Below are 24,769 nucleotides of genomic sequence, written 5' to 3'. Positions count from 1 at the left end.
ATATAACTACAGTCTACCTATATATCGCAGAATAACTTGAAATTATGTAACTGCTTGACGAACGAGGTATAGAGCGTACGTTGGCGATCAGCTGAAGTTCCCTTAAGCATAGTGAGCCAGCTAAACATAAACTGTTTATTATATTCACGCTGTCTGGAGAGTATAATTTGGGATTTAAACAAAATAATGTTGTGAATATGTTTCTTTAACGTTGCTTGGCTTACGTATTTTTGTGTTTATAAGGCGAGCCGTTTGTGAATATGAGTACTTACTAATTTATAGTTTAGATGAAGCAGGATGAAGCGGATTCTTTGTTTTTTGATTAATTGCTGTATTTTGACCATCGTTTTTAAAGGTTAGTATTTTTCTAAAATTTTAACCCGGTATAGGGCTATAAAGTACACTGGTTGTTATAGCAGATGTTTTGGTATAGCCATACACATAGTTTTTATTTACATTACACAACTTTATTTACAGTTAATGGTCAGACTCCTTCACCTCAATCAAATTTTACATGTCCATATGGCATGTTTAAATGTAAGAATGGTTTGGAATGCGTTCCTACCAATCAAGTCTGTAATCGTCGAAAAGACTGCAGTGACAGAAGCGACGAAAAGGGCTGCATGTTACCTTATGAAAGGTGCTGGTCGTGGCAACCGGTTTGTTTGGCAAATGGAACTTGTGCGCCAAGCTACTTTCAAGTAGGTGTGAGTTATATCGTAAATTGGAAAACTAATAAAGTTTTAGGGTTCTGTGTTCTAGTACAATATTACGTCAATTATTTGGTTTTACACCATTTATGCAGTGCAACAACGGGAAATGCATTCGGTTTGATCTTGCCTGTGATCGAAAAGACAACTGCGGCGACCGTTCAGATGAGATAAGAGCGAAACCAGGATTAAAATGCATCTTTGGAAACAGCAGTGATACTTGTGTATTGCCCCAGCGTTATGTCAATGATAGTACCGTAGATTGCTCCGATGAAGCGGACTCCTGTACCAACTCTAGGAATGAGAATACGTGCTTTAAATGCTTCGACGGCAGAGCAATTATTTCAAATCGTCAGGTAAGATATAGAAAAAAACTGTTATTAGCTGCCCACCATAGGATATAAATAAATTACATTCATTCATACCTAGCACTATGAATTATATAAACACAGGTTTGCGACGGAGTGTTCGACTGTTTCGACCTTTCGGACGAATGCTTGTGTGAAAAAACTATTGAGGCCAATACGACTGCGGATATTTGTTCCCAAGTTTGCGTGGGAGGACGACAGGGATGCAGACGCGGAACTTTTAAGTGTGATGAACGGCAGAATGCTTCGATCAGAATTACCGACGTTTGCAATGGAAAGTTGGAGTGTCCAGATGGTAGAGACGAGAGATATTGCCGAAAACTTGCTTCATCCGAAGTTATAACGTGTCCGGGGGATAGAGTAAATAGAAGCAAGCTGACTGCATTTAAATGCGACGGAATACCTGAATGTTATGATCTTAGTGACGAGTGCGGGGGAGTTTGTGAGACGGAACAGGCGTTCTGTGAGTTTCGAAAAACTTTTCTGCAATCTACGATGCTGGAATATAACTGTAGTAACGGAATAAGGATTGCGACGAACGAAATATGCAATGGTTTTTGGTCGAGGTGTGAACCAAGGGTGGAATTCGAAGAATCGCAATGCCCCGGCCGGTTTAAATGCAAAAGCGGCAGGTGAGTTTTTAATATAACTTAAACCTTTTGAATATTTAATCAAACGTCACACACAAACCGCAGCCTAATAGTTTGTAGTTGGTAAAATTGTTTTTTCGGTTTTTGGTTTCAGGTTCGTGAGCATTGACCGAAGTCTTGTTTGTAACGGATACAGAAACTGTGACGATGGGTCAGATGAGTTAAACTGCAAAGACCGATTCTATTGCACAACCGGCCAGCGCCCTACGTCAGTTCCTACGTGGTTCCGTTTCGATGATTTTAGCGACTGTGATGACGGAAGTGACGAATGCCCTCCAGCTCTGAAAAATAGCATAATATCATCCAGAAATGAAATGATCAGCAATGGATTTCTGCGAGCGTGGCTTTGGATTATGGCAATAATCGCACTTTCCGGCAACGCATACGTGATATGCAAAACCTGCTTGAAATATGAAAAGCTTAAAACCTGTTCGGCGATCGCGAAGGGGAACTATTTTCTCATATTTAACCTGGCTTTGTCCGATTTTTTAATGGGTGTCTATCTTGCCGTTGTTGCTGGGTATTCAGTGTCATTTTCCGGTAAATACTGCTTTGAAGACGAGGGATGGCGTACTGGTACGACGTGTGCCTATCTTGGGGCTCTCTCAGTCACGTCCAGCGAGGCTTCCCTTTTTATTTTATCGGTTTTGACCGCGATGAGATTATACACCATTTTATTTCCATGGCGGTCAAGGAACATCAGCCTAGTACAAGTATTAATTGCAGTTATTATTGCGTGGGCCGTTGCAGTTACTCTTGCCGTCTTGCCTCTCGGTGCATACTTTTCCGAAATCGTAACGGAAGGTGCATGGCTACCAAGCAAGTTCTTTAACTCGACTGTCGTGCGCTTAAATCAAGCAAGAACCTTCACAGATCAAGTTGGCTTGTATACACGCAACTCCACACCGTTAGTGATGTACGCCAACGGCAGTGTTACGTGGTCATCTGTCCGCGCCTATTTAAACATGTACAGTCCAGATAATACTATACAAGGATTGTATGGGTACTACTCCCGCAGCAGCGTATGCTTGTCAAAGTTCTTCGTAAGATCAAATGCAAGTGGTTGGCAGTTCGCTATCGTCATTGTTTCCGTAAACTTTCTGCTGTTCCTGTTTATAGCAGGTTCATATTTAGTCATTTATAAACACTCAAACACGACCAAACCAACGAAGAGCACGGAAAAAGACCGCGCTGCAAAAATGCAGGTAAAATACTTTAAACATATTACTGAATTGTATTTGACACACTGTACTTTTAGAGTAAGATCATCAAGCTGGTAGCTACAGACTTCACGTGTTGGGTTCCAATCTGTATAATGTCGTTCATGCACTTTTCACGTATCGTGACGATAACTGACACTGGGTATATTGTCACAGCGGTGGTTCTACTACCTATCAATAGCGTCCTGAATCCTCTACTATATTCCAATGTCTTTGAGAAACTGTGGAGGCGCATCAAGCCACTAGGTAAAACAATGGTCAGTGGCATTATGTGTCAGCACTGTCGTGGAAAGCAACAATCTGAGTTTATTGAACTCAAGACCCCTGGTACTTCTCTAGTCGCGTTGCCAGGCAGCAGTAAGCAAAGTACATTGGAAGTGTAAATCTCAACAGCAGGACGTCCCAGATAATGTGTTTTTAGATCGCGTTTATAAAATGCGGAACTTGTTATTTAAAAGCGTTGTTCATTTGTGTATATACATTGCCCGCCTTCACGTAGAATTACACATAATATGATGTGGTAAGATGGCCATGTTTTTCATTCTCTCGACCCCACAACAATAAACAAGTTTATGGCAATTGTCCGCTTAATATAGAAGACGTAGCTTTAGGACTATTTTCTAATTAGTTGTTGCGATAATCGAACGAAGGTGCAACATTAGGAACATAAAATAAATAAATAATTTATACCTTGCGAGTATAGCTGTGTTAATTATAGTTGCCGGTTGGCGTTATGCTTTAACGGGTTTTATTCGTGGACATAAAACAAGGATTATATTAGATCAAAATAGACAGCGGGTATTTCGAACTGGTCATTCCCTCATGACGTATGTCGCATTTAGTTGCGTCAGCGTTTGTATGTATATGAGCAATGTATGATTCACGTCGTCGCTTAACTTTACATGCAGGACCAATAGAATCGTGTCTCGGTATACCAAAAAGGAACAGGTCTTTCTCATATTAACTAGCCTTTCGTTTTTACTGGGCGTTTGTAACCGGATATAAGACTGTGGTCACCCAAGCAAGCGATAACACCTGCTGCCGTTTGTCAGATAGTGTTAGCAATAGCTGGATGGTTTACCAAGATAAGTTAAGTTGAATTGTTTCTTTAGTTTGTTTCAAGGGCCCCCCCCTTTTATTGGTAGATTTTATACGTCGTGGGCTTATAAATTTTTTTGGGCCTGCTATGAACTTTATACAAGGACGGACGAAGGCGGTGTTTCTGGTCTATTTTATCGGTAAGTAACAGCGGCTTTGAAACAGGAAATTGCGTTGACGAGTTAGTAATAGAAATACATCGTATGTTTCAGGTGTGTGTGCTGTAACAGCTAACGTTCTTTGTCCACCCGACCAGTTTCAGTGTAACAGCGGTCAATGTATCGCGTTAAAAAGTTTCTGTGACTCTGTCGAAGACTGTTTGGATGGAAGCGATGAAGTTCGTCATTTAGCTGGCTTTAAATGCCCTGTTGGGACAAATAGAAGGACCTGTGTACTTCCACAGCACCACGTAACAGATAACGTAACACAGTGTAATGACGACCTTGACATTTGTGTTGGTAATAATGGAATAAACCGCTGTAATAAATGCTTAACAGGAAATACCAGCGTAAGCAATATACAAGTAAGTAAAATTCGTGGCAATTGGTTACATAAAAGGTGTTGTGTGTAACATACACTGTTTTAATATATGAGGGTATTTGTTGACAAAACTTTTGCCACATCTGTCGAGTAAGAAGAAATTCATTTTCTTATAAAAACAGCTTTGCGACGGAATTTTCGACTGCCCTGACCTCTCAGATGAGTGCCTTTGTGACGTCACAGAAGCGATTATCGTGTGCAACCGGCTGGAATTGGGTTCTCTTTTTAAATGTGACAAACAAAAGTCAATCTTTCTACACCAAGTTTGTGACGGTGTGTTGGACTGTGCGGACTTCTCTGATGAATTACACTGCAGAAAAACCAAAGGTGCAGGCATAATACAGTAAGTATTTAAAATTCTCTTAAAGAATGTCGCTTGTATGAACGCTTAAGGAAGTCACGAACTAAACAGACTGTATCCGTCAGTTTCTTTTTGTCAAAACAGATACTTTGTATTAAAACTTCATACTGTGTGCGAACCGGCGTTATCGTAACTCTTTTTTATAAAAGGTGTATCGGGCACAACACAAACAAAATTATCAATGCCTTTACGTGTGATGGACAAGTAGAATGTCACGACTTAGCCGACGAATGCACGTCAAACTGCACCGTGCGTCCGGCATTTTGCTCAGTGGCTAATGCGTACACGTCAGACTTTTTAGCTGTACCACGGTTGTACACTTGCAATGCGACAAGTAACTCTACTGTAAGGGGTGAGTTGACGTTTTCAGCGAAAAATGTATGTGACGGCAAATCGGTTGCCTGCTTGCCAGCTATTTTTGAAGAGGAACTTAACTGTACCGGTCGCTTCTTGTGCGATAACTCAACCAGTATTGAACGTAAAAAGGTACGACGTAAAATAATCGGATATCCTTTCGTGTCGGTGTAGTTAAACTATATGCTAATGTATATTAGTTATTTACTGTTCTAAAACTACCAGTCATTCAACGTTAATTTATACAATGTTTGAATCATGCTGCGTTTTCTATATAGGTCTGCAACGGGTTCGACGACTGTGGCAATGGGAAAGACGAAAGCAATTGTTCGCAGTTCTTTCAGTGTGATGGTTTTCCCAATACATCAGTACCTAATAATTTTATGTTCGATGGAGTAAACGATTGTCCAGACGGCTCTGATGAGTGTCCTGCCTCATTTGATCAAACGATGTTGGACTCTTCTAGAACAGAGATGATTGCAAGTATCGGATTAAAGATTTGGGTTTGGTTACTGGGTATTGTCGGGCTAACTGGTAACGCATCAGTCTTTATATATACTTTACGTAGCCTGTACACTGGCGAAGCTGGCAACCCCGTCTCTATATCCAATCGGTTCCTAGTTTTGAACTTGAATGTCGCCGACGGGCTTATGTCAATTTATTTTCTGGCTCTCTCTGTAAAAGCTGTCATGTTTTCTGGGCATTATTGCTTAGTTGATTTAGCTTGGAGAACTGGATTTACTTGTAATTTTCTGGGATCCATGTCTGTAGTGGCGGGACAAGCTTCTCTGTTTACCATTGTTGTTATGGCTGCACAGAGACAATACGTTGTGTATTACCCTATTGAATCACGAAGCTTACGTCTAAGATGGGTTGCTGCTATTATGTTTGTAATTTGGTGCTTGTCGATTTTGTTGGCCGCGGTTCCGGTCATGGTAGCGACCGTTTTCGTTGAAGGGTACTGGATGCAGACGAAACTTCAGACTGCCGGAAGAGTCAGACTTGAACCTTTGAACAGATTGATCCAGAACATAAAGCTTATCACGGAATCGATAAATGCGACGCACCTTTTCCAACCCGGCTTTAACAATATAGATTACCTTTCAAAGAACCATCCACGTTTTCCGCTTTTGGGGCCTTACGGATTTTACAGTGAGAACATATTCTGCATTCCGCATTTTTTTATACCCACAAACGATAACGGTTGGTTCTACCCTACTCTGATCGTTTCTATAAACTTCGTAGCTTTTATTTACGTGGCCATAGCGTACTACATGATTTACATCAAGGCGTCCAGATCGGTGGACAAAGTACGCAGTTCCACAAATACGAACAAACAGGTTCAAGCTATGCAACGTCGGGTCACGAAACTAGTAATAACTAACTTCGCGTGCTGGCTGCCTATTTGTATTATATCGTACGTACAGCTTTTTATCCCACAAGAGTTTGCACACGAGATATTTATAGTCTCCGCCGCAGTTCTGTTCCCGATAAACAGTCTGGTAAACCCAATTTTATTCTCAGACCTATTCGACAAGTTGGGGGTAATATTAAAGAACAACATTACATGCCTTGTACAAAAAATGAACCCCGATGATAGTAACAGGGCGTCTCCTGAACCAACGCGGAAAACAAACACAACAGAAAATGATAATTTAGAACCGACACGCTAATATACAACTATATATATTCATCAATACATAAGAACCTGTTCTTCATATAACTGCATGAGAATTAACTCTAATTTATAAGATTGTCTCGTGTTAACTTAATATTTATACAAGTGTTTGTTTTGTAACTGCTACTATTGTAGAGTCTAGAGACTCAACTACTCTGTCGCACTCTTTTTATCTTAAGGCTTGTAGAAAGGCCGAATTCACTAAACTTACTGCTTGTTGCCTGTAACCTAATGCAGCGTCGAACTTAGTTGTACCAGCTGTAGAAAGAAAAAGTCGGGCAATTATTGGTTGCATAGGCACAAAACCGTCTTCGCCTAAAATTCTAAGTGCCTGTTAAATCTGTAGTTATAATATAGTAGAGTGGGGGGAGATGGGACACCTTTATCTCATAATATCCAAATATCCTGATCGTGTTTTAAACAATTAACAATGGTCTATAAGAGTCGTGAGGATATAGTTTTATAAATCGTGGAATGTTTCTTGTTTACTATTAAATGGAATGAGAAAATAGAGTCAAAAGGTGTCCCATCTTCCCCCACCCTACTGTATTAATTATTACATCTGTATAGTCTTGGGGAGTTTTATGTTAAAACTCTAATCGTTAATTGTTATAATGATGTTATCGTAGAGTCAGTTCATCGCGAATTTATATAGATTTTCCTTCGCTTATTATATGAAAAAGTCATCGAGGCCTAACGCTTATAATCATATATACCCTATATGTAATGTTGTCAATAAATCAATAAAATTCGCAGAAAATTAAACAGGAATTACTGAGCGGACACAAAAAATCGTAGAATTCATTGGTAAAGGAGCAAAATGTTTAAGTTAGAAATAAGCAAAATAGGTATTATAGCAATTCTAAACGCCTTCCATTTTTTTGAATCAGCCGCTCAGTTTGAAGAATGCTCTCTGTTTTCTGTTCTGCTGAATCATAGTCGGTCACTTTGTGGTCGAGCTCAAGCGCAAATTTAAACATCTCATCCGCTTTTTTGTACAGGCCCATGTTCATGTATGTCACTGCAAGATTATGTAGTGTGCGCGTGTAGAAGTGTGTTCGCTGGGCCGTTTCTTTGCCATAGCATTTCTCAACTGCGTTCATTCCGGCCTTGTAATATTTGACAGCAAGCTCGTATTCGGTAAGTTCGTCCATAAAATACGCCAGAGAATGCAATGCTGACCCAGCAGTTGTTGGCGAAACGACCACAACCGGTTCTAAACAATCCACGATGTACTTACACACGGCGACCACTCGATCACTAGAAGTTAGCCGTTGTGAATGATGTTTTTTGATTAACCTGGCGCAGCGCTCAAGCCCGCTAACTTTTGCCCTTGCTTCAGATATGTTTCCGAAAATTGTAGCGGCTTGTTTTATAATCAAGAGCGCTCGGCTTTGTTGTCCGGTATCGTAATACGTCCGCGCTACCTCAACCATACTGTTCCCATCTGCCATTGTAGGAACGAACTTCGAATCAGCGCGTATTTGCAAGATATTCAACCCGCTGCACATTTCTTGATTCCCATTCACGCTGCTACCAAGACAATAATGACAGTGAGCAATCTTCAATTTAGTCAGAGCTACAACTGAAGGCGAGGTTGTGTTTATCGTCATTATTTTGTTAAACAAATCAATAGCTCGACTGTATTCCTTTTTCAACCAAAGGCTTTCCGCGTCCTCTGTAAAGAAGATGGTTATTAAGGACAACCATTCCTAGGATTATTTTAATAACGCGAATTACATTACCTGACAAAGAAAACGTTTCCAGCATGTCTTCAATGCCGAATCCAGTACCAAACGTTGTGGAAGCAGTCGGCGTGTATAAATCAGTGCTGTCACTTTTTGGAAAAGTAAACTCATGCTTTCTCTCTTGTTTTTCGTTTGGATTCTTGGTTTTTCTATCACTTTTTGCTGGTGAGTGTGCAGGCTCGTAAGACGGTTCATTTTTGAATGGGTGGTTAGGTGTAGCTGGCGCAGGGTCCGAGTCAGCAGAAGAGGAAGCTCGTTTTGCGCAGAAATCTGGAGCTTCCAGGCAGCTTAGCTTCAACCACTCAGTAACTTGCGGCAAAGGATTGTTTGTTCGCCCAGCACAAAACACATCCACCATTTCGCGTAAAGAAGTTTCGCTGATATTTCTTCCAAACTTATCAGCTTGTTGCTCAATCTCTTGCATCGTAGGTCTTCTTTTCGGCACCGAGCTCCATGATGACACCATGATTTCCTTGAGAAATGTTATGATATTATTATCGCCTGAGGAATGCATTGTTGATAATAAATTTTCTACGTCGGTCAGATCCGGTCTCTGCCCAGCTTTTACTGCTTCTTTAAATATACCTATATCTTTGACTCTGAAATCTTCTGAAGCTTTGCGCTGAACAATTACCTCGTATATGATGATAGCCAAACTGTAGACGTCTTCGGGTGTTTTCCGCCGACCAAAAATATTTGTTAAAAACTCTGGAGCAGCGTAAATCAAAGTGTACTGATGTTTTTCATCCGAATCTCGCTTCACTTTCGACGTCGTTGTTCCTGACGTAGCGGCAATCTCGGCTCCTCCGAAATCGACTATTTTTGCTCGCAATTTCTGATCAAGCAGTACGTTAGCAGGTTTCATATCGCCGTGTACTATCTTCTTACTGTGTAGATATGCTAACCCGCTTGCTATATCCTTTATAATACGTAGTCGAAGTGGCCACGGAAAATGCAGCGATCCGGTTGAGTTACCGTTCTGGCAAAGTGAAGAGAGATTTCCTCCGGAAAGATATTCCATCAAAAGACCAAAGGCTCCTTGCCAACCAGTTATACCGAAGAAAGCAACCACATTACTGTGCGAGAGCTTAAACAACATCTTCGCCTCGCCGTCAAATCTAAAAAAAACGGAACGCTGTAATTGTATACTGTGGGTAAGCTAGGATACTGTTAGCACCTAAAACACATTTCCAAATCTCTAATCTTAACAATTACCAATGCTCTTTTAGTCGAGAGTTCTGTAAATAATCTCTGTTTACTATACCAAATTTGGGGACAAGAAAAGAGAATAAACACATATATGGCCAACCTTATTATACCCCATCCTATCTTTAGCTTGCACGGCTTTAAAAGGCTTCTAACCTGAGCCGACATCTGTCCTCGTCTTGAGGTAAATGGTTCTCCATACATTTTACAGCAATGTTCCCAATATCGTGGTGGTAGGCAAGCAGAACAACGCCACTACATCCTTGGCCTAAAAATCCGACACCGTTTGCTCCTGTGCAGATATCTTCTGGTGGTATATACCGCGGGCCAATGACGTTGTTGTTTTGTTCTGTATTAAAAGCTAATTACAATCACCACTTTAATTGCAAAACATGCTTACCGTACTGACGTTGGCGAATTTCGTTTGGGGACAACCTGCAATCAAACGAGTTTATTATTTTTTACGTTACAATTATTACAGCTGTTACAGCAGTTGCCACACGAAGTGTGCGAGACAGGACATCTGTGCTGCAACGACTCACGTTGCAGGAGCAGAAAAGTTACATTTATTTATGGATTAAACTTAAAACAAAAAGCATCACCTCCGGTTACAGTTGATGATACGTGTATCTGAATACTGTAAGAACTTGGTTCCAAACACTGAAGGCAGCAATTTTAATTCCTTCTCTAACTTCTGGGAAATTAGGCCAGTGATTGCATCTCGGCGAAAACTCGTTGCCACTTTTACCGGTATTCGTAACTTGAACAGCATAACCTTCGGAGAAGCCTCTCGAAACTCAAAGGCGTGAATAGCTGGATTTATCTTATACAGCCCATAGCATACTGCTACAGATAAACCACCGCACCCTAAGACCTCTGGTAGCTTATGGGCAGAAATTTCTCTGATTAAATTGCTCGTTAACGGTCGTTCGTCGCGAGGATACCGTATGGTTCTACGTATATCATTTGCTGGATCAAAAGTACTTGGGAATTGAAGTTCGTATTCTTCTTCGACCAGTTGGACGTCCATTTTCGCTAACTACATCTAATATTGACCAATAGATTCTACGATAGGGTACAAAATACAAATGAATAAGCCCAAGCAGTTAATTTTCCCAAACAAATTAATTTTCCCAAACAAGCGCTAAAGTGTAAGCGTTAACCAACCAAAAACTAAACTGGCCTAATAAAGTGGAATAGTTAGTGTAGTTTTTAAAATAAACACCTAAAACCTCCTAAAATCACTGTGCGCCTATCTTTTACAATGGAGACCAAGCGAAATGGGGACGGAGTTGGCGGTCACGTGAATAGAAAAAAGAATATATCACGGTTTTGGGAAGTTGCGCGTTCTACTCTTTTTTATTTCTGTGTATGCGATGCGATGACTGGTGTCATTATCGAGCGATGCTGGTTTATATAAGAAACAGCATATCACAATACTGCCTCGTTACAAACGGAAAATGTTCTTATACTCTGAAAGCCGAATCAAATGTCCGCGCAACACTAACACAACATATGCTACATTGCTTCACAGCCATGAAACTATGCACTTTTGCTATCTTGTCTCAATCACGCAAGTGCTGTTTAGTGTGCGACAAAGCGTAAACACAAACTTGTTCTTGCTATATTTCCTCGCAGGATACCTAAACACTCAACGTGGTAAGACGAAATTGTCTCCTAAATAGCTTGATAAGCAATATACGACAGATCAATCAGTAAAATGAACTGACTAGCTTTAATGTACAGTCACGGTGCTCCGAAAAACAAATAAAGAGAAAGAGAGAGAGAAAGAACTTCGCCTTAAGTACACGGGAATCCCCTTATTTTGTCCCGCGTTTATTCCCTGGTACATTGTATCAGCAGTAGCTGACAGCAATTACTTTCCAGCTCAGTTAGCTGCCATGTTTAAGTTCCTCTTCACCAAGCTAGTTCTACAGCGTAGTTAGAACAATAAGGGAATATTTTGTTCTAGTACTTTAATAAGATAACAAAGCAAATTTTTTCCCGTTTGTTGGTTTAGACATCCTACTGTTTAGTGTACTGCTATACGGTTTGCTTAAAAGTGTGTTGTCATGGATATTGGCAACGTGACGTATATCGAAGAGGAATATGAACTTGAATTCGCAAGCAATTTTGTCCCGGCAAATGATATTCGTGGCACACTCTGGTATCCTCGAAACGAAAGACCACTAACTAGCAACTTAATGCGGGAAGTACCAGCACACAAAGTACAAGCAGTTTTGGAATGCGGTGGTTTATCAGCAGCAGTGTGTTATGGACTCCACAAAATTAACCCACAAATTCACACCTTTGAGTTTCGTGAGGTAGCCCCAAATGTCATGGGGTTTAAGATTCGAATACCACAGAAAGAAGCAAAGCACCTACGAAGAGAGATTGTGGCAGGTCAACTTATGCCTAACCTAGAAATCGAGTTAAAAAAGATTGCGGAAATGCAGGGTTCAAAATTCGTGGGTTATTCAAACGCATCTATTGAAAATTGCGAACGAAGGTATAGAATAGAGTGAAAAAATGTAAATCTTGTAGTACTATGACAATCTATGTTTTTCTCAGGTTATCGCCTCCGGAAATTCGAAAACAAAAGAAACGTAAGTTTAATAATTACAAATACAAAAATAAGATTGATTTGGATTTAGCATTCATTTTTTATCCATAATAAGTCATATTTGCAAACAATAAGGTCAAGAAGCCACCAACGGTCCAGCGTATTTTGAGCCGGGAGAGGTTTACACAAAATCCGACAGTAAAGGCTTCCTTGGAAAAGGTGCATGCGGTGTCGTACTGAAGGCTTACCATCATGACATTGGTGTTATTGCGGTTAAATGTATGGAGAATCATCTGCCCCAGAATGAGAAGAAGTGCCGAGAAAGGTTTGAGATTAAACTTATGGTTGCGTTTCTTAGCCAACCTTAAACCCTATACTTTAAACATATATGAAAGATTGGGAGCAGTACTAATACTTTTAGAACCACTAGGCTGGGCTAAACAACAGGTTGAGAATTACTACTTGCTTTGTTCCAGATTTGACGGCGAAGCGAAGATGTTGTTTAAGCTCTCGCACAGTAATGTGGTTGCTTTCTTCGGTATAACTGGTTGGCAAGGAGCCTTTGGTCTTTTGATGGAATATCTTTCCGGAGGAAATCTCTCATCCCTTTGCCGAAAAGGAAAAAGTACCAGATCTCTGTACTTTCCATGGCCGCTTCGACTACGTATTATAAAGGATATAGCAAGCGGGTTAGCATATTTACACAGTAAGAAGATAGTGCACGGCGATATGAAACCTGCTAACGTACTGCTTGATCGGGAATTGCGAGCAAAAATAGCCGATTTCGGGGGAGCCGAGATTGCCGCCACGTCTGGAACAACTTCGTCCAAAGTGAAGCGAGAATCTGCAGGCAAACATCAATATACTTTAATTTATGCAGCTCCAGAATTTTTCCAAGCCATTTTCAGTCGAAAAAGGAAAACACCTGAAGATGTTTATAGTTTGGCTATCATCATATACGAAGTTCTAATTCGAGGTAAAGCTTGTGAGGATTTAAATGGGGGTGTATCAATGTTTAAAGAAGCAGTCACAAGTGGCCAGAGACCAGATTTAAAAGAAGTCGAAGAAATAAAAGACGAAACAGTGAAACCGTCCAACGATCACAACATTATTACATTTCTCGAAGAGGTTATGATTTCATCCTGGAATGGTCAGCCGAAGAGGCGACCTAGGATGCAAAATATAGAAGAACAAACCAACAACTTCTGGGGAAACCAAAATTCCCAATCTGTACACAACATGGCAAAGGAGCTTTACACAGCCCTTAGTTACAACAAGGATGTCGCTAAAGCATCGTGGGTAAAGTTAGAAAAGTTACGCTCGCCCGATTTCAGTATAAAGTCCGACGAATCTGATCCAATGGAAGAATCCAAGACAGTAGAAAATGCCAAATTTAATGGTGCACAATATTCACCCCCGCCGCAGCGGAATGAAGAAAAACAACATAGGGCTAAGAATAAACCGGCAAAAAGCTCAACTCCGAAACCCAACAATGAAAAGCAGGAGCAACATGACAGTACCTACTTTTCTGCCTCACAATCAAGCACTTATCCAACACTTGAAACTGGAAGTATAGACGAAATGTTAAGATCTCTTTCCCTGTCTGGTAAGGATTAATAACTGCCTGAAGTCTAATAAGTCTGTTTGCATAGGTGATTGTTTCATATCGCATTTCCCAACTGTATTATATACAGGTTAATAAACCTCTTATTTTCTGTTCCAGATGACTCAGAGAGGTACTGGAAAGAAAAGAAATATGATATGGCCCTGGATTTGTTTCTTGATATGCTGAGAAATTCTGCAAACGACGCCGACGCACTTTTGGTAAATGGGCTCAAGGCAGCGCATTGCTTGTACGCACTGGGTAGAAGTAAGGAAGGAGACGCGCAACTGCAATTAGCGCTTAGCGGGGCAACTGATTATGCTCGCTTTAGGAACTGTAGGATGGTCGCACAAAATGTACTTCAGGTCACGAAAAAATACTTTGAAACTTCGCAGTCAGTACGCGGGGTACTTATTATGCAGTATTGTGTGAGACTGTACACTGTATTGCCCCGAAAAGAAGCGGCCGTCGAAGGCTTGTACAAGTGCACAGAGGTAGTGAGGAAGGGGTATAAGTACCAATACAACCGACATGACCATGTTCTTTCTCTATTTGACAAGATGACGTCGATACTGCAGCAGCGTGAATATCTGGACTCTGCGCCAGTTCTAGCTGGTGCCGCCTTGCATGGCATCGCATACATCTGCGACGATTTGCACCATTTCGAACGCGCTGTTAAGCTGTATGAAAAAGTCTTTGAAATACTCAAAAAAACTGATCCACAATCGACTATGGCGATGGCTTTACGTGCCCAATGTCTTCACAACTGTGGGATATCCTACATGAAAACTGGTCAGTTCAAAGACGCCAAGAAACTGTTCGAAGATGCTTTGGAATTCGAGAAGTATACCAATTATCATGATGACCCAGCTAGTCGAGAAAAAAGCGTAGAGAAAACAAAAAAAATGTTAAACGAAGTGCTGCTTAAAATGTCTTATCCACCTTCCTAATTATTTGTTTAAACCCTGAATCGGGTATAACAGATTTTATGTTCCAACAAATCTGCCTACCTATTTTAGTAGACACACTACTCTATTAGGTTCTATAGCTTGTTTTTCTCTGACAGCTAAAGAATTGTGTATTTAAGAAGTATTTTAATGAATACTAATTTGATTTTTATTGTTATACCATTTAAATAATTTTAATCACCTTAAACTTATATTCTTGTAAAGCCATCAGCAGTATTTGATATCGTATTTGAAGAAATGAATAAATCATAGTTTTCTAATTGTGGAGTGGACAAATAATTAAATGAATGAATGTAACTTGTTTCATTTGCTTGGGAAAACGACTGCAAAGCGTATGAAACAGAACATCCGTGTTTTAACAACTGTCACTTTCTCACCATGCGATAAAGCAAGTTACATTTATTTATTCTCACTCGTTATTTTAAGTATATTCTCCCGAATGAACAGTCATGTCAGTAAAATATTAAAGTTTATATTCATCAAATCACATCCCAGTGCTGACTTTACATGAGTATTTCACAATAGAACAAATGACTGAAACAATTTCAGTTAAATAATAATACAAATTTAAACAGTGCAGTAATAAGTCGATCATTAAACTTACTCTTTAGCCCAGAAGATACAGGTTCAAAGCTTGATGCTGCCGACATTTTAAGCGTATGTGTCCTTGGGCAAAACACTCTTGTTGCCCGGCGGATAAAATAAGTTTTTAAGATTAAATCATTAATTTAAATAATACAAAATTGAATTTGTGTAAAGAAGTTTAGATATATATGCGCTTAAAAATATGCATAAGATTAGAACCTTACATTTTCTCTTCTTTTTTAAAACATATCGCTAAGTAATTCGATTGCTTAAATTAGGTCAATCTACTAGTAGCCTCATTCTGAGATTTTCAACACTCCTGATGTTTTTATCGATAGTTTTCCTCCTTCTTTCCTCATCACCCCAGTCCAAAGCAGATTTATAAAGTGCCAAGCTTCGTGTAAAGCAATCAAGAGCATGTTTGAGTTTGTTCATGTTCTTGTATGTGACCCCCATATTGTGAAAGCATTGGGCGTAGATATTCTGTTTTGGAAATTGAGATAATTTTAGGTTAGTTTCAGAATCAAACATGCAGCTATAGAATAAAACACTAATAAACTGCTGTGCATTCTATGTGGGTGAGATCCCATAGCGTGGCACGCCATGTGACCAGAGATTTAGGCCAGAATTGTCCCATTACCTCTATTATGCATTGTATGAATATAACAACTACTATTTTTTATTACACTTAATGTGCTGTATTAGAGTAATAACCTGATTTTGGCCTAAATCCCAGGTTTGTTTTAGTGCCCTGCCAAAGAATAAATCCCTACAATTATAAATTAAAAAATAAAAATACATATTTTTCGACCTGATATTGTGCTTGTTCCCCATGCGTTGTCTCCATTACTCCAATGGCTTTTTCGTAACATTCAACCGCCATTGTATATTCGCTGACTCCATCATAGAAGTATCCTGCATCATGGTAGCCACGAGTCATAACCTCACAACTAACTGCACCCAACTGGTTCAGTTTCGCCAACAAAAACTGCATAACTTCAACTGAGTGTTTTGCCATTCCAACTTCACAGAAATGCTCCTGTAGTCTCCTGATGCACTGCATAAATAAAAATCAAAAACCTGGTTAGAAGTACCAAGTGAAATATTGATAAAGCAGAATTTTTTTTTTAATTTGTCTGTTTAAATATACATTCTCCTAGCTTTTTGGTGGTAATTTAACAGGTTTCAAATTGACCATTGATAAAAAAAGAAAAAAAAAGGTAAAATGTATGTTTTTAGTAAACAAAAAACAATATTTATTGCTGGTAAAAATAAAACTTTGTTAAACAAATCTATATTTTTTAAATATAATTGACTTATCTTACTTTTCCAACCCCATGAGATGAAACATTGGAGTCCTTGCTTTGACAAAACACAGAAGCTGCTGATTTGTAAATAAGTAAAGCCCGTGAGAGTCTTGTATGCTTTACAAATATATCAGCTATTTCAACTGCTTGATTCCCAATATCTCGAGTTTCTGAAGACGACGCTATGGGTTTTTGGATGTCAGATAATGCTTGTTTTAACTCGCTGTCAGCTTTGTCTCTTTCAAGAACCTCATAGTAGCAAATAGCCAGTTTAAGCCGGATCATGCAGGTCTTATGGACATCTGCGATTTGCCTGAAATTTAGAAAGTTAAGTATGCATTCAACTACTTATATAACTCATACCTTAAACTTCCTTGTAAAAGTGGAATGGCATCTTTATATCGCTTGTCTCGAAACAGCTCTTCTGCATCTTCTGTAAAAAAATCAGTATTGGAAAATCAGAACTATAGAAAAAAAAAATTCTGAATATAAAATAACATGGTACACAAAACAAGGACCTAGCTTTTCAGAGATTTGTGTAAAACTGAGTATTCTATGATAAAAAAATTAATCTGTTTCAATTGGATATTTACATATTAGATTTACGGTACAAACAATTCAGTAATAAACATAGCAAATGTAAAAGAGAAGAGTAGAATCATAAACAAATTATGACCTTCAGCACCCATTGTTTTAATCATTTCTTCAAGAGAAATTCCACTGAAACCAGTTTCTGTATTCTCAAATTCTGTATGGAAAAGACATCAAATAACGAAAAATTTGTATTTCATTTGTATTTTTATTAAAGTAATGGATATTAGGATAAAAACTGAGTTGTTAGTATACATAATACATAAAAATGCATATTACAAACTATTAAACAAATAAAATGAACAAGAAAACCTAACAGATACCTAATTAGTACCATTATTTCTGTAATTAAAAGTTGAACAAATGGCACTTATTTATCCTAGCGCGGGAGTTAAAACTAGCCACCAACCAAAAATATGTATAAACAGGCTAACCAACGTGTGAATAATATATATATATATATATATGTGTTTTAAATGTAAACATTCCCAACCATTACCTGTTAAAGGTGGAGATTCAGTTCGCCTTTCAAAAGTAGGAGCTTTTTCCCTTGGAGTTTTGACATTAGGGGTTTCTTTAACCTCAACTTTGATCGACTCTTTGCTGGATTCTTTGGAGCTTTGCGAGCTATTTGCTGAACTATAGTTATATAATGGTGGAACCAGACTACTGAGAGATATCAATGGGAAATCACTAAGTTCCCTTTCTTCTGAGGTACGGTCTTGTTTTCCCTTTATCTCCTGTATGTGATTTTGGATACTTTTATCATCGTGCTGCTCAGCAATCTGATGTTCATGTATGCGTCTGCATATGTCTTTCATGTCCGGCCTGTCTTCTGGTTTATCTTCCCAGCATTCTTCAATGATTTGAATCAGGATGTCTGCTGTGGACTCATCAGATGGAGTTTCACATTCTTGCTCATCTTTAATAAGATCAATATCAGGGCGGTTACCGGACTTAATTGCGTCACGGAAGAGTTCTATGTTTGTTAGAACACGAGGCTCAAAAGCATTCGTTCTTGCGGAAATTTCGAAGACTACAATTGCGAAACTGTACACATCTGCTTTTGGTCTTTTCGGCACAAAACCCTCGGACAGGACTTCAGGAGCGCTATAAGCGATTGTAAACTGGTCGTCGTCATCTTCTGTTGAGCGGCTGCCGGCAAAACATGCAACTACTGCAGCTCCGAAGTCGGCCAGTTTTGGCACCATATTGGAATCCAGCAAAATATTTGAGCTCTTCAAGTCGCCGTGAACGATATCCTTTTCATGCATGGATGTTAGCCCGCATGCAATCTGGTGCACAATGCGAACTTTCAATGGCCATGAGATTTGAGGGACAGAGTGGTCAAACAGCAAGAGATCCAGACTTCCACCTTTAACATAGTCCATGATTAGCCCAAGAGATGATTGCCATTTGCAAACCCCATAGAATTTTACAACAAATTCATTGTGTGCTTCCAGCAGTACTTTGGCCTCTCCAGGCAACCTGTTAAAATAGCAAACACTTTAGACTTTTGAGCCAACAACTTAACTTAATTTTTTATTTAGCCCTTTAAATACAGTTATTCCTTCAACGAAAATCAGATTTAATCAAGGAAGGAAAGAAAATTAGCTATAAAACGACATGAATTATACACACAATGTGATTAAAAACTACTACTAAAACAATGTAGACTGTAGTAAGAGCGTACTTAGTGCTATCATTGGGCACATTGAGACACTTCACAGCAACAACTTTAAGTTCTGGGTGATGGCATTTTCGCACAACTCCATAGGTGCCTTTTCCAAGATAGTATTCTTTATCATCGCCAGTTTTCAAATCATCAGCGTTGTATTCTGTTATATCTGCAAATATTTATGCACATTACTCTCACAGTAAACCAGAGTATTAGTATTTATGGTAATTCACACCTTTGTCTTTTCGCTTAGGGTGGAAAAGATTGAAAATATTTAAAATAAAAAGACAGGATATAGCAACAAAACAACAGTTGTTAAAACACCCTTACAGTTGAAATTATATTAACATTTATTAAAAAAAGAAGCGTGGTCGGACACTAGCGGTCCAACAAGTGTTATTTATGTTTAAAAGTTAAACTTCTAATGGAACCAAAAGTGGGTCATAACATGTACAACGGGTCATAAAGACACGACCTGTACAATAACAATAATAATGACTGACCTTTGTCTTTAGGTTTGGCTTGCTTTACAGGGGATGAGGAAGCAACTTTTACCCGGTCTGAACTATTTCTTACACTGGTATCCTTCACAGATTCTTTAGTATCCGTTGTAGAGAATGAGCTTTGGTCGCGAACATTTAAGCTGCAAGAAAAATACAATTATTTTCTTAAACTATATGAAATGGTATTTAAATAGTTAATGTAATTAGTCTTACTGGAGTTTTACAGATTTCAAGGCAAGTGATTTGTACGCTAAAAAATCTGTTCCAAATTGTGGAATCAACGTTTGAAGTAAATTCTGAATTCCTGTTCGTGCTTTGCTGTTTTGTACTTCCTTTACAAATTCGACTTCGTTTGGTGTTTCAGATGATACTGCTACTGATACCGAATACTTGTCATTACGTTCGAAACTTTGCACGGCCACTCGCGGATATAACTCTTTAAGACAATGACACAGCGCGACTGAGACACCGCCTTTCAATGTTACGTATTTGAGCGCAACCTTTGACAAAACTTTTAACGACTCAGTTTTGATAACCAACTCTTTCCCTCTCCAGTTAATTTTGCCCTGAATGTTTATTGCAAGATCGCACTTTTCTTTAAACTCGATTTCGAGTTCACCTTGCCAAATTGAAGCCATTCTAAATACTAAACGCTAAATGCAACTCGCCAGTTGCGAAATACAGAAGAATAAACTGTAATTTTAGGGACTGATAAATTTGGGAAATCCCCTCAAAGCTGCCGCAAAAACAGCAGGGTGCGAAAATAGTATACGAGTGACTGGTTAACTATTTGGATATAGAAAACGGAATTCCTGTATGACTGACGTAATGCTAAGGCGTGTTAGAGACAGAAGTCATTAAGTTTAAGAGCATGTAATAATAACAATCACGTTAAAGTTTAACATTTAAATGGAAAAAAGCATTATTTATACTGACACAAACTTTTTTAATTAAACAATGGTTACAAAGAAGTAACAATTTAATTGCTTGTTAAAACAGGGTGAATACAAAAAACACATAGCTGATTGCGTCAATTATAGTCAAATAACTTTAATACCACAATATATTAAATTGATGTGAAGAGATGTATACACAGTTTTAGATGTTAAAACTCTAAAAGATCACATACCAGGTTACAAATGTGGTAACTCGCAAACAGGCATATGGTGTATGAAAGAGAATACACATGTCATAACTGTAATTGTCCAGCCAAACTAGGGTAAATAATCCAATTTTATTCCTACACACGAAACATTTCAAAAGACAGGCTTTCCTTGTTGCTGTCTCACTCTGCGGAGACTATCTCTACTTTGTCGCAAAGTTTCTTGCTTATCTTCTTCCGAATCAAAATCAGTGGATTGTTCATAAAATTTCACACTCCTTTCGAAATGATCTTCTGCTTCTTCATACTTTTCCATGGACTTAAGCACAACCCCCCTGTTATGTAGACACTGAGCATACAGGTTCATGGTAAATGCTCTATCCTTAAACAGTTCCTCCATTTTATCAACTGCCATTCTAGAAAAAAAATATTAGATGACATATTTTTTTAAAACATAAAGGATTTCTCTATTTAATGTCTTACAGTGGCGTAACATAGGAGTTCTATTACGCAAAATACCTAACTTGAACACTTCTAGCTTTTTAAAATTGATTTTCTATATAAATCAGTATATATTTGTTTTTTTGATATGATTATAGTTTGAATAGCAACTTAGTGACTTCTGGCTTGAAGCAATAACCTTTAACAGACACATGCTTACAATGGTAGCAGCATCAAGCTTTGAACCTAGTGTTCCTTTGTTACCATAATTCTAAACAATGTTCTATTGAACTACAATCTTACTTGTAGTAAGTCAAAGCAAGCTCATTTTCAGATCCATGGGAGAAGAAATTTGCCACATCATGCAGACCTTTTGCCAACAGCCTTGGATTTGGTTTACTGACTCGAGTAAGCCATTTAGCAAGGTCCTTAATAACGGGGGCGGCCTTTCCAGAACTCATTTTTTCTCGAAACATCTTTTTAATTTTTGCTACAAAAAATAAGGATTTTAATAAAAAATAAATTTGACAAGCAGCTATCACTGACACACCATAAATGGTGGATTCATGTGAAAAAAATGCGGCAGAAAATTTTAGTTAAATAGTGATTCATACCCTATATGTTACAGATAATACTTTCCATGTTTTACCCTGAACAAAATTTTGTTCTAAAGATAAATATAGTACTAGCATTGGAACTAATGAATTTAAAAGTGAAACAAAAAAAAACTATTTGAAAGCTATAACTTACATATACATACTACAACACCACTTAAAGAGTGTTCTGGAGATTTAAGATTCTTATATTTTTCCGCAGCTTGCTGGTAGATCATCAGTGCTCTCATATCACTCCCCATGTGCCGGTATTGATCGGCAGAACGCATAAGTTGTTCAATTTGCTGCTTTTGATCATTTTCATTTTGAGAGAGAGAACCTGACCATGACTTAAGTGCTGCATATAGTTGTTCATCCCCCTTTTGCCTTTCACCAATCTGAAAGAAAAATGAAGTAAAAACTAAAAGTAAAACAAAATTTTATTTTTATTTTTTTATCGTCATTTTTACCTTATTTAGACAGAGAGCAATTTTAAGTCGTAGCAGAGAAATCTTGTTTGGGTTATTACTGTTTGAGATCATTTTTTGAAACACGTCTATTGCATGCTGGTAGTTCCCTCTCTGTATAGACTGTTCCCCATCCTCTAAAAGTTTAAAATAAGGTATATGAACATGAAGACAAAATATTGGTGTATTAATACACAAGTACAAAAGTCAGGAAATTTTTCTATTTATCAAATTTACTGCGAATTCATCATAATATAACATCAGCTTTTTTTGATTCCTTTCCTTTCACTAACAAACTAGAGTTTATTGTTACGGTGTTTTTAACAACTGTGCCTTAGGTACAGAAAAATTAATGTTATGTTCATTATAATATAATTGAATATGTAAAATGTTAAAACTCTTACCTTCTTCTGCAAGTCTTTCAAGAATATCACCCACACTTTCTAAAAACAACAAACATTGTGAAAATTTCATTAAAATGGCTCTAATATATTCTATATGAGTGAGCACCCAGGATTCAGGCAGATTAAATTACCTCAACAGCCAGGCCACTTATGCAGGTAATTTATCTTAAAATTTATTTTTATTGGACACCTGTGTCATCAACAGTTGTACTTTCGAAAGCTGAAAATAACGTTGATGTTCCCTCTGTCTGCTTTTGATCTTTTTCGTTGAAATAGCTATCTTGGTTTCTGCCTGAAGACGGCATGCCCCCTGAGCTGTTAGTATTGCTACCAATATTATCATTATGTTCAGTACTCCCCATTTGTGGGGTGTCTGAATTTGAACCTGATTCACTTTGCTCAGCATTATGGTTGATTTGGAAATCAGTGAGGTTTATATTTCTTTGAAAAGCTTTTGTTTCCGTTTGCAAGTGCCCCTCAACCTCCTGAATATGGCTTTCCAAGTCAGCCGATTTTGGAAGCTTGGCAATATTTTCCAAAACAGATTTTAAAACTGGACGCCTGCTTGCTTGTTGTGCCCAGCATTCTGTCATCAAAGAAACCATGAAATCAAATTTTAGTTTATCTTCTTGTTCAACTGTTTCACCAATTTCTTTTACAAAATCCATGTCTGGCCGCTGTCCTTCACAGATAGCTGCCTCGAACATATCCCGGTAATGCATGGCCTGTGCTGGGAAAGCACGCTCTCTCACTATTATTTCATACAATATAATGCCAAACGAATATACATCAATTGTGGGCTTCCTACGAACAAATGTATTTTTTAACATCTCTGGAGGGGTATATGCAATCGTATGCTGATAGTTACCACCCCTGGCATTTCCACTGGTAGCACTACCTTGCACAGTAGAACCGGTACAAGACGCCATGGCAGAAGCGCCAAAGTCGCCTATTTTTGTCACCAAGCCATTAGTTAGCAACACATTTTCAGGTTTTAAGTCTCCATGTACAATAGGTTTTTTGAGACAATGCATGTAGTTGATTCCATTTACCAACTGATTGACAATGAACATCCTGACGTCCCAAAACAACTCTGGAACCGTATATTTAAAAACAACAGTTTCCAAACTCCCATAAGCCATGTATTCCATTACCAAACCAACAGAACCCTCCCATTTTGTAATCCCAAGCAACTTGACTATGTTTGTGTTGGTATTATCATGTGACGACTTAAGAATCATCTTGGCTTCGTCAGTCATTCTGAAATTTTGAAAAAAAATTAATATTTGATACATATTAGCGATAGATACAAATTTTATGTTTATAATTTAAAAAGCAAAACATTTATAAACTATATATATATATTTACCTTTTTTCTATCTGCATTTCTCCAAAGTCCTTTCCTGCTGTAATCATACACTTAACAGCTACAACTCCATGTTTCCTATGGTCACATCTGATTACAACTCCATAAGCACCACTCCCAATAAAATCACCTGGATACCCACTTGTAGTAAACTCATGTGCCTTATAAAAGTACTTTGACAAAATATCTGAAAAAAAAATGTTTAACGCACACAAATATACATGTATATAAACAATTCATACCTGTATCCCCGTGGTTGCTCCTATATAAAGAAAAACTATTTATTTAAAGTAAAACTAACTAAATCAGAGTAAGATATTTTTAGAGTGTTAATTTAAAAGATTTTTTAGCACAACATCGGTATGATAGTTTATATAATGATTACTTACATAATAAAGTTCCCAGTGGTCTTTATTTACAAATTTTTCAGTGTCTTTTTTCAAAATTATTCATTACCTTTATACCAACGACTTCTTTACTAAGCTGTTTCAGGTACTTCCCCATTTCTCTGATTCCCTTTTCACATCTAAGCGCAGGGTAGGAAAATAAATTCTTTTCGTCTTAATCTAATCATTCTAATAGACGTTCGAAAATCAAGTTTGAAAAATTATGCTGTTGNNGGGTTTGGTGATTTTTCTTTTTTACGGATTTTAATGTAAATTAAC

At 38.2% G+C, this 24,769-nt stretch overlaps 5 protein-coding genes and 1 long non-coding RNA gene across 8 annotated transcripts; 3 read left to right on the top strand and 3 right to left on the bottom strand.

Moving 5' to 3' along the window:
* Window positions 1–8: 8 nt before the first annotated feature.
* On the top strand, window positions 9–4,894 carry LOC100180688. The gene is made up of 8 exons (XM_018813288.2): window positions 9–355; window positions 478–701; window positions 806–1,066; window positions 1,163–1,710; window positions 1,823–2,933; window positions 2,987–4,186; window positions 4,259–4,569; window positions 4,709–4,894. The coding sequence occupies exons 1-6, from the start codon at window positions 298–300 to the stop codon at window positions 3,329–3,331; spliced, it is 2,547 nt and encodes an 848-aa protein (XP_018668833.1). The 5' UTR covers window positions 9–297; the 3' UTR covers window positions 3,332–4,186; window positions 4,259–4,569; window positions 4,709–4,894.
* A 1,474-nt stretch (window positions 4,895–6,368) lies between these two features.
* On the top strand, window positions 6,369–7,211 carry LOC113474552. The gene is made up of 2 exons (XR_003396222.1): window positions 6,369–6,453; window positions 6,826–7,211. It is a non-coding gene; the product is annotated as an uncharacterized LOC113474552 (long non-coding RNA).
* A 454-nt stretch (window positions 7,212–7,665) lies between these two features.
* On the bottom strand, window positions 7,666–11,095 carry LOC100186208 (mitogen-activated protein kinase kinase kinase A-like). 3 transcript variants are annotated; one of them, XM_018813287.2, is made up of 6 exons: window positions 10,536–11,095; window positions 10,334–10,368; window positions 10,090–10,282; window positions 9,362–9,845; window positions 8,725–9,199; window positions 7,666–8,657 (listed from the first exon to the last, which is right to left on the bottom strand). In XM_018813287.2, the coding sequence occupies exons 1-6, from the start codon at window positions 10,961–10,963 to the stop codon at window positions 7,831–7,833; spliced, it is 2,442 nt and encodes an 813-aa protein (XP_018668832.1). In that variant the 5' UTR covers window positions 10,964–11,095; the 3' UTR covers window positions 7,666–7,830. The 3 variants fall into 3 exon arrangements, with proteins under 3 accessions (XP_018668832.1, XP_002122776.1, XP_026691880.1); XM_002122740.3 differs by having other exon boundaries at window positions 8,725–9,845; XM_026836079.1 differs by lacking the exons at window positions 10,334–10,368; window positions 10,536–11,095 and having other exon boundaries at window positions 8,725–9,845; window positions 10,037–10,250.
* Window positions 11,096–11,301: 206 nt separating this feature from the next.
* Window positions 11,302–15,364, top strand: LOC100183837 (serine/threonine-protein kinase 10-A-like). Its single transcript, XM_002122805.4, has 5 exons — window positions 11,302–12,442; window positions 12,505–12,539; window positions 12,632–12,821; window positions 12,973–14,102; window positions 14,220–15,364. The coding sequence occupies exons 1-5, from the start codon at window positions 12,006–12,008 to the stop codon at window positions 15,047–15,049; spliced, it is 2,622 nt and encodes an 873-aa protein (XP_002122841.1). The 5' UTR covers window positions 11,302–12,005; the 3' UTR covers window positions 15,050–15,364.
* Window positions 15,365–15,523: 159 nt separating this feature from the next.
* Window positions 15,524–20,434, bottom strand: LOC100181467 (receptor-like kinase LIP1). Its single transcript, XM_002122895.4, has 9 exons — window positions 19,945–20,434; window positions 19,732–19,871; window positions 19,244–19,397; window positions 18,050–19,038; window positions 17,636–17,707; window positions 17,323–17,392; window positions 16,978–17,272; window positions 16,464–16,709; window positions 15,524–16,135 (listed from the first exon to the last, which is right to left on the bottom strand). Exons 1-9 carry the CDS (start codon window positions 20,367–20,369, stop codon window positions 15,932–15,934), a joined length of 2,595 nt encoding a protein of 864 aa, XP_002122931.2. The 5' UTR covers window positions 20,370–20,434; the 3' UTR covers window positions 15,524–15,931.
* Window positions 20,435–20,588: 154 nt separating this feature from the next.
* LOC100185457 (receptor-interacting serine/threonine-protein kinase 4-like) lies at window positions 20,589–24,634 on the bottom strand. Its single transcript, XM_002122386.4, has 9 exons — window positions 24,494–24,634; window positions 24,347–24,366; window positions 24,108–24,291; window positions 22,929–23,998; window positions 22,739–22,777; window positions 22,338–22,471; window positions 22,025–22,265; window positions 21,578–21,764; window positions 20,589–21,249 (listed from the first exon to the last, which is right to left on the bottom strand). Coding segments are annotated over exons 1-9 (2,139 nt in total). The 5' UTR covers window positions 24,496–24,634; the 3' UTR covers window positions 20,589–20,987.
* Between the last annotated feature and the right edge of the window lie 135 nt (window positions 24,635–24,769).

This window comes from Ciona intestinalis, chromosome 9 (genome assembly GCF_000224145.3).
Source record: "Ciona intestinalis chromosome 9, KH, whole genome shotgun sequence".
NCBI lineage: Eukaryota > Metazoa > Chordata > Ascidiacea > Phlebobranchia > Cionidae > Ciona > Ciona intestinalis.
The sequence above is the reverse complement of the archived record's forward strand: the minus strand, read 5'-3'. Positions and strand labels throughout refer to the sequence as shown.